Genomic DNA, 9596 nt, shown 5'->3' with positions numbered 1-9596 from the left:
GTTATAACCAAATAGTGATGTGGTTGTAAGCAGAACATATGAACACTTACTAGAAGGGAACTAATATTTTTATATTCTTTGAATATTCTTATTCTCATTGTACGGAGGGGTTTGGTACCTTGAAATGTAACATCTCAGCATCTCTCCATCTGAAAAATTATGTGATTACAAATGGATTTGTTTGTAATTAGAACTGAATCCCTGAGATAGGGGTATAGGACAAGGACTTCTTTTACATCTTATCTCTTTCTTATAGTTACTAATGGTAAAATCCTCTGGGAAACCTCAGGAAAGCTGTGTATCTATTTATTTTAGGGACATCAGAGTGGAGAAAACAAATTGTGAAACTTCATTTTTTGTCACTGGAGTCCAGAGGAATAGAGATCTCGTTTGGAACCAATGTTAGTGCTGTGCACCTGAATTGGGCTCCCCCAATCCCCCGCTCTAGAAAAAAATAGAAAAGTATTCCTATTCCACATGACTGACTTGCAGATGAAATTTTGGACAACAATGATTTTTCTCAGTTGGGCACTTCCTACTGGTACTTTCTCTGCAAACTCCTCACAAATCAATGTGCTTCTAATTCCATAGGCTACCGCCCCCTCCAGTCCATATCCACGTCCTGAATACTGCTTGTCTTTCTGAGTTAATTTTTCATAGAGGAAAGGGGATAAAGCTGAATTTTACTGTGCATGCCAAGCCCTCACATAATTTTCTTCTTTCAGATCTTTATAAATACTCATTTGTAAATTGTTGTAGTTAGTTGCCTTCAAGTTGATTCTGACTCATGGTGACCCCATGGGTGCAGAATAAAACTGCCCCATAGGATTTTCAAGGAAAAGGTAAAAGACTTAAGGGACATACAGTTAGTAAGTGGTTAAGCTTAAATTTTAATTCAAGTCTTCAGACTCACTGGTTCACACTCTTTCATTACTCACTATCATGCTTCTCCCTGGGTTATTTAATTAAACATACCTTTCTAGATCTGTACTTCTTTATGTTGAGGTATCTATTCTTTGATTTTTTAATTGTCAGAAGTTAATAATTTTTGGCAGGCACCTAGTAGTATGATGTCTTATAAAGGAATATTATATTCTCCTTGTAAGTAAGTTATTTTTAAGATATCCCTGTAATATGCCACCCATGAAACCATGTAATAACGCCTGGCATTGGAATTCCAATCTTTTTGGGCTGAGCATTAATTCTGAATATGTATTATAGTTACAGATTATGCTGTCCGCTGGAAATAGGCATAATTTAACTCATTTAGCACACTATACCCAATGAGTAAGTTTGTTTTCTAGAAAGCTGAGATTGAGATGTTAGACCACTTGCTCAAGGCCACACTGCTATTACGATTTCCATTCCAGGTCAGAGCCAGTGCCTTCTTTACATGACGCCAAGGCAATTTCTGTAACTAGTAGCAACTATTGAGCCATTTGGCTATTTGAGGTGGAGTTGATGTTTTAATTAGCATATTCTAAATTGGGGTGAAGAAAGTCAGTAAGTACTGTTCTCTGTTACTACACAGAGCTAATTGCAGACATCGAAGTTCTATGCCTCTGCTCATCTACATTACATACTTCCCTTTTCCCAAATACATTTTCTTTTAAAGAAGTAACATGTGGGTGACTTGTTCCTTCTCAGAGAAATTCCCTCCCTGTTTTATCACCCTGGTGAAGAATGAGGATGTATAGTGGTAGAATCTTTTTCTCCCTGTAGAAGAAATGGCTGACTGACTTCCTGATGACTCATAGTTTTCTGTAAGGCAAAGGATAAATGTAAGTATGGAGACAGTGTGGAAAGCTGTTGAACCTGAAGGGTTGAAGATGGACTTAGTGGTATGGCCATTGACAGTGCAGATCAGTATCTAATCCTTCAGAGTCCAGTTAAGTAATGTCAGAGAAAGATGAGACCCGTGTAGTTTTTAGGAGTTGAGAAGGATTTTTGAATGGGAAAGAAGAGAATATTATAATCGGGGATATTTTGAAAAATCCTCTTCTGTTTAACACTGTATTCTCTTTTACTCAGTTTTTTCTTCCATGATCTGGTGAATTTGAACTGCTGACCGTTTGGTTAGCAGCCAAACTCTTAACCACTCTGCCACCAGGGCTTCCTTCCATGATTTAACGTGTTATCTTCCAGCGGTTCATGTACCACCTGAGTGTCACAATTCTTTTCTAATTATTGTGTGTGTGTCTCCCCAGTTAGACTGGGAGCGTTTGAGAGCAAGATCACATCATCTACTTTTTACATTTTTTAATCTTTTCACCGACAAAATTTCTTAAGCAGAGTTAAGCTCCTTACTTTATGGTTAAGGATCTGAAAGTGAATCCAAGATAATAGTAGTCTATGTTGAGAAGCTCTTAAGGAAATATTTTGGAAACTTCTACCATCTTATTTAAAATAGATTATATGCCTTTTACTTTTTTATGTAACTGTTACTTGTGATTATAAGATAGTTTTGAAAAAGCCCTGAAATGATTAACTTTTTTTTTTTTGCCTATAAAGGGAACATCTAAAGTTAAGTCAACAAATTTTTAATACTCAAAGGATTACAGTAGTATCAAGTACTTTTTAGAGTATTTAGTTTTAGAATGAAGTTTTAAAGTTCTGATAAAATATAACAATCTTGTTTTATTTCTTTTATCCTCAGTGGTCCGTTTTAGTTGCTGATTTTAGTCATCTCAAAGAAGATAACTGAACTTTGAAAAAAATGTTGGACACCATAGGTAAGACCTAATTCTTCCTGCCTACTTTGGTAAAAATTGAAACTCATTCCATGGGGATTTTTGAAATATGGTATGTTCTACATAGCAGGATTCTGTCTATAGTAACATAGTTTAAAAAAAGTTTTTATTCACCAGCATTGTACTAGGGCATTGTATGCCTGTATCTGGGTAAGTTCATCTGAGGTGTTACAAAATACATCGTTTATAAGCAAAAATTAAAAGTATATGAGATATTCTATTGGTTATGGATTTTGGGAAAGTTTAATGTAAACCCAGTTCTGGTTAAAGTTTGTTTCTGGGTAGCACCAGAAATTTCAGCCGTATTTTTGATTTTGGAAGAAGGTCATTGCCTATGTCTGACTTTAATAGTGACAGGTGAAGTACTGCTGGCCTCTTGGTTTTAATGGATAAAGAGAACAGTAATAATCACTGAGGCTGAATCTGAGGGGACAAACTTCAGGGAAGACTTAAGGCAGTTTAATTTCTACTTGAGACAGTTTAGACTGAAATACCCAAATTTTCCAGGCTCATGTGTTAATCTTTTTTTCACACTGCTTTCTAGTTTTAAGAGAAACTAATTTCTAGAGAAGCAAGTTACAAGTATGTCAGGTATGTACACACCTACAATCATGTGACACCCCAATCCCTCAACTGTTCCACATAACTCTTCGGGTTATGACTGTTGAATGTGTCTGGATTTCACTCTGGCACCTTGATGATCATGGCTGGTACCGTGATAGCTGAAGTGATGAGGGATAGGGTAAGAGTAGGTGGCAGTGAAGCGAGAAGAAGCTGGTTTTGTGATCATGGCAATCAGTACTGTGACTCTGTTCCTGATGCTGTGATGGTAATGGAAATGCATGGACACACATCTCCTTCATCACGCATTTTATACTGAAGCCACACAGCATAAAGAATACGAATCCACATAGGAAAGTTACTTAAAGTGAAAAACAAAGAGCAAATATAAAACTATTGAAACCATTCCTTTCTAGTCTTTATTCTGTTACTGAGTTGGACGCCTCCCGAAAATAGATATGAGGGTTAATATTAGATTTGCATTCTGAGGTACCATGGGAGATATGACCCAGAATAAAATTCTTATGTATGTCTTTATCGTTATTGGCTTTTAAAATTTTATATATTAGTAAATATAGTTTGTTTTAATTTACGTGTGTGTGAATTCATCATCAACATCAATACGTGTCTTCATTTCCCCCATTTCTGTGTCGCTCCAGATTTCATGTTACAGAAAGTGTCTTTGGTGATAATTCCCACTCCTTTCCATTACTGTGATATGGCAAATATGTTTTAATAGATACTCTTGTTATTATGAATCTGTTAGGACAATATCTAAAAAGAGCCCCCCGTTTTTTCGAACAAATTTGGTCTCACTTATAAGAGTGTGTGTGTGTGTGTGTGTGTGTGTGTGTATGTGTGTGTTTTAGGGAGATGTTTTTAACTGTTGTTTGTGGTGGAAACTCACTGAGGAGAAAGCATGCCTACAAGATGCTAGGACTGTTAGGGATACACATATTCAGAACATTTACTTGTGCAACACTGTGCTTGATGCATAAGGTGATTAATAAATACTTGGATTGTATTTGTTTGATGCATATGTTAATATGCTATTTAATTTTGAGAGGAAAGACACTTGAAGTTTTAGAAAGTAGTGTTTTTGAAACAATATGCATACTGTGCTGTAATTCCAAGCAAATTCTCAGTCACAGAATGTTTTGCCCCTTAATGTATGAAATTATCATCTTTTGAACATTGTGATTTATCAGTGATATTATCCATACCAATTTATTGGTGAGGTAGTTATATTTCTAATTTTCCTTATATTTGAAAAAAAATTTTGAAAAGGGAAAATATCAGTATTTGCAAGATAGCAGAACATTTGGCTTTATATAGTTTTTATAAAAGAGTTGAGATAGCTGGCCTCAGAATTCAAATATACTTCATCTGAATTAGTTTCTAAACTTTACAAACAACTACTTGCACATGGCATATGCTATACCAAGTTCCCTGCTTTCAAACAAACTTTCTTACAAGAGACTTCAAGGTGTGAGGGACATATGTACAGTAACAGGTGGCCAAATCAGTTGCTATCAAGTCATTTCCAATTCATGGCGACCCCACGTATGCAGGGTAGAACTGCTCCATAGGGTTTTCAAGGCTGTGACCTTTCGGAAGCAGATTGCCTGGCTTGCCTTTGGACAGGCGCTTGTGGGTGGGTTCGAACCACCAAACTTTCGGTTCATAGTGGAGCACTTAATCATTTGTGCCAGCCAGGTTGACAGTTCCCCTTTTTTTCCTCGAGTCAGTTTTATGCTCTCGATAGCACAGGAATGGCTTTAGGATTTGTACAAGCATGGCGTTCTTACGGGTTTGACATGTGTCCTTTGAATCCTGTTATTGACTCATGCTGTCCTTCGGTACAGAAAAAAACCGGGCCCTGCGGGCAGCAGAGCGGTTGCAGGCCAAGCTGCGAGAACGTGGGGACGTGGCAAATGAAGACAAACTGAGCCTCCTGAAGTCAGTCCTGCAGAGCCCGCTCTTCAGCCAGATCCTGAGGTTTCAGGCTTCCGTGCAGGCCCTGAAAGAGCAGGTAGGGCATCATTCTCCCCAGCAGACGTTCATGGTGCAGCATAGCTAGATCTTTTGAAAGGCTTGTGTGTTTCTGAAAGGCTGATTTTTATATGTGTTAATGAATAGTTAATGAAGTCATTTAAACCTCTAAACGAGACATTCAGATTCACAGTGGCTTTTTCCCCCTAGTTATTTTTGTAATGGTTGTTGCTGTATATTGTGGATGATATGACATCTTGTTGAAAGCTGTGTGGATGCTGAAGAATGAGTTCTTACAGAAGAAGGGGATGATAAAAATATGTTTAGGGTAGATGGCCTTAGACTTGGTTTCCATCATCACTAAGGCTCATTGTTCATGTGATCTTGCTTATTCAGATTCAGACATTCAGTACACTTACAAGATTGCAGATAAGCCTGGATTTGCATGTGTAATCGTGTGTGAGGAAGGGAAATCACCTCTATTTTGACAGTAGAAGGAATAATTACATTGTCATCAGTTAGACGAATTGCAAATTCTCACTTCTTAAAAGCGTGTAAGTAGCAATTGCTTCTATGACAGCATCAGATGGTGATAAACATTGGAACTTCTAAATGTAACACAGTACTCTTCTTTTCCTGTAAAAATTCTGAGGATTAAAAAAGTCCTAGCATTTATATTAAAATCGAAACATACCACAATGACAGAATGAAAACTGAAGTCAGCTGTTCTTTGAACTTACTTAATTTAATTACCATTTCTCAAGTTTAAAAAAAAAAAAGTTTTAAAAAACAGTTGTTATCCTCACAAGGTTTGAAGTCAATCTAATTATGCCTGCAATCCAAGTTGTTCTCACTCTAATGTTTTTAGCACTAATTTAATGGTTCTGGATGACTCACTAGCAAATATTCTCCCTTAAAAGGTTAAAAATGAAATTGAAACTAGTTTTCATAATTCAATAAAAGAACAGCTCCAATTAAAAAACCCCAAAATGTGCCAAATGCAAAAGCACGAATAGTGGTATTGGTAATAGAGAAGGTATTTATTTAATGTCATGTAACTTTTTTATCTAGATATTTTGGTAAAAAATAAATCAAGAAGAATCTTTAAAAATGTTTTTCTATAGTGAATTTATACTTAGAGATTTTAAGTAGATCATGAATTTGGGGAAAAAACAGATATTTTTGTTATATGTTGTTGTGTTTTTCTCCTTTGCAGGTTATTGAAAAGATTGGTTTTAGAGACTAATTTTCAGAATGGATTGGCAAGGTTTGGGGGAAACCAACCAAAAAAAAAAAAAAACAAACCCACTGCCGTCAAGTCTATTCCGACTCATAGCAGCCCTATAGAGCATAGTAGAGCTGCCCCATAGGATTTCCAAGGCTGTAAATCTTACAGAAACAGACTGCCGCATCTTTCTCCTGTGGAGCCGCTAGTGGTTTCAAACTGCTGACCTTTCAGTTAGCAGCTGAGGGCTTTAACCACTCTACCACCAGGATCCTTTTGGATAAACCAGTATCTTGAATATAAGCATAATTATGTTGTGGAAAATTAGTTTGTGAAGAAATTGAACAGCTGTCTCCTTATGTGAAAATACCATTAGAATTAGAGGAAAAGTTGAAACTAAAAGAGTATTAGCAAGTATGTTAGGAAACTCCACTAGCCTAGACTAGAAAAATAACTGTTGAAATGTCACTTGTATCCATCCTCATGTAAGAGGAATAGCATTTGTGTGTACCATGCTCGCTGAATTTTTTTTTGCAGTTGCTGTCGAGTCGATTCCAACTTATGGAGACTAAATATGTGTCAGTGTAGAACTTTGCTTGCTGAACCCAACCAAATTAGTTGCCTTGAAGTCGACTCTGACGCATGGCAATCCTGTGCGTTTCACAGTAGAACTGCGCTCTATAGGGTTTCCAGTGGCTGTGATCTTTTGAAAGTAGATCACCAGGGCTTTCTTCTGAGGCATCCCTGAGTGGACTTGAACCGCCAACCTTTTGGTGTGAACCATTTGTGCCACCTAGGGACTCCATGCTTGCTGAAAGGAGGGGACAAATGGGCCTGCTTGCTGTGGAGCTTGTTTTACCATTTCTAAATGGAAGTAGGGTTGACAAAAATTAATATGGACTCTAAGACTACTGGGGTCCCGCATGATTCAGTTGAAACCTACTTGGAAAGCTATTGAGCATAATATTATCAGGCCTCATTTTGTGAATTCTACAGGCATGTCTTTACGTGCTTTGGGCTTTGGGCTTGTTGCTCGCCTCTTCAGGTAGAGAGGAATACCAATGCTGAAAGGACCATGGGAAACATTTAGCCCAAACCCTGCTTCTTGTAGTGGCCTAGAGAGGTTAGCTTATTTATAAGTGGAGAATCAGAAAGAGAACTTGTCAGAAGGCCCATTCCTTTCTCTTTTTTAACGCAGCAGCCTGTCTTACATCTTCTTTTCTTTTCAAGGGTAGAAATTTGGTCCCCAGATACCAAGAGTTTCATTTTGATTAAAACCATTGGTAACTTCTCATAGTTTCTGTGACTCGTCACTTTAGTCTCCATTCTTTACTAATTTTCTTTTCTTAGTTTATCAAAAGTTTCCTTTCTTCTATGAATACAGTAAAATTTTAAAAACTTACATTATTTTCTACTTTAAATTTTAAGTATAAATATTCTGGACTTTATCATCTTAGATTTAAATTTTCTAGGTATGTACCAATTGCTAATGTGTTAATATTTATAATTTAAGAATTAATTAGTATACCTAAGAATGATTTTTTTTCATGAATTATATCACTGGCTATAGAAATCTGATTAATGGTTAGCTTTTATTTATTACCTCACCCCTAAACTATGTTTTCAGATGCGTAATTTCATAGGCACGCCAAGCTCAACTTGCTGTCTCTATCTTTTTTAGTATTATTGAAAAATTTGACCCCTCCGATTCACTCCTCCATCATTCTTCTGTCTTTTAGAAAGAGGAAGGAGTGAATAATTAAAAGGCCCAAGGTATATGCAGCATATTGGAGAACACGATCACGTTGTTGCGTTAATGACAGATGCTGACATGCCGTGTTGAATTAAGCCTAGTATTTTTCCCCCTCTGATGCTTCTCATTGCGTCTATTCAGTAATGTGTAATTTTTTCAATTTGCTTCCTCAGTATTAAGACTGCCCTTAGAAATCAAACCGTTTCCCTTTGGCAAATTAAACACTTGACAGGTGTGTAACTGAGAGGGCAAAAAAAGCTGTGCCCTGAAGGGATGTGCTATTTAAATATTGTCAAAAATATTAGCAGGTCTGAGAGTATAATTGACGCCTCTGTTTAACTCTGCCACACTGTGTATTGTTCTAACCGCCAGCTCAAAGGATGTGAGCTATTAAACCTGAATAATCCCTGAGAGCTCCAGTTCATTTCCTATTGCATGATTCCTGCTTAAGTGAAGAGAGGGAAGAAAAAAAAAAAAAGAACCATGACTGCGTGTCAGTGATCTGTCAAATGCAAATTCTCAAGTTGTGTCCTCACTGTCACCTAGTCCTCACAGCTAATAACTACAGGGCGTAATGCGTATTCATGACAAAAATCCAGCCATTGTGGGGGAAATAAACACGTTAGCAGTTTAATAATAGAAACTTGTCAGCCATGAGGATATTGGATTTGCATATTTAGCCCATGAAGATTCTTCAGCCCAGTATAAGCAGATGCTAGTTTCCTGATTAATTAATTGTCTTGACATCTAAGTTGACTGACCACAGGCACTAAATCAAGTGTCTTTTAACCCTGTGTTATTTGTAGGAAAACTGTGAATTAAAGTTATTACTTTCAATAGGAATTTAGAACAAATACTTAAAGTTGGCATGGCTAAGTTTATTTATTTATTTTTTTGAGTAGTACATCATTTTCTTTTGTTGTCTTTATTGTAGTAAAAATACGTATAACATAACATTTGCAAAATCAGCTTTGTTTTTAACTTTTTATTTTTTTCCCATACAAAAATTTATGCGTACGCTGTTATGTGACTCTAATTGCTCTCCCCATACTGTGACAGCAAACTCCTCCCTTCTACCCCTGATTCCCCATGTCCATTCAACCAGCTCCTAACCCTCTCTGCCTTCCCATCTCACCTCTGGACAGAAGCTGCCCATTTAGTCTCTTGTATAACTTGAGCTAAGAGGCACACTCCTCACAGGTATCACTTTATGCCCCACAGTCCAGTCCAATCTCTGTCTGAAGAGTTGGCCTCAGAAATTGTTTTCGGTCTGGGCTGATGGAGAATCCAGGGGCCATGCTTTCCAAGGTTCCTC

At 37.1% G+C, this 9596-nt stretch overlaps 1 protein-coding gene across 4 annotated transcripts in view; it reads left to right on the top strand.

Moving 5' to 3' along the window:
• Window positions 1–2710: 2710 nt before the first annotated feature.
• MPDZ (multiple PDZ domain crumbs cell polarity complex component) overlaps window positions 2711–9596 on the top strand; it is a 163953-nt gene continuing 157067 nt past the window's right edge. For 3 of the 4 annotated variants that reach the window (XM_004373497.2, XM_004373496.2, XM_023728610.1), the window contains exons 1-2: window positions 2717–2732; window positions 5177–5343. In XM_004373497.2, coding sequence (XP_004373554.1) covers window positions 2717–2732; window positions 5177–5343 — 183 coding nt within the window. Of the gene's footprint in view, window positions 2733–5176; window positions 5344–9596 lie in introns of all 4 variants that reach the window. The other variant, XM_004373498.2, reaches the window with a different exon arrangement.

This window comes from Trichechus manatus, unplaced genomic scaffold (assembly GCF_000243295.1).
Source record: "Trichechus manatus latirostris isolate Lorelei unplaced genomic scaffold, TriManLat1.0 scaffold00025, whole genome shotgun sequence".
NCBI lineage: Eukaryota > Metazoa > Chordata > Mammalia > Sirenia > Trichechidae > Trichechus > Trichechus manatus.
This window is presented reverse-complemented; position numbering and strand designations above follow the sequence as displayed.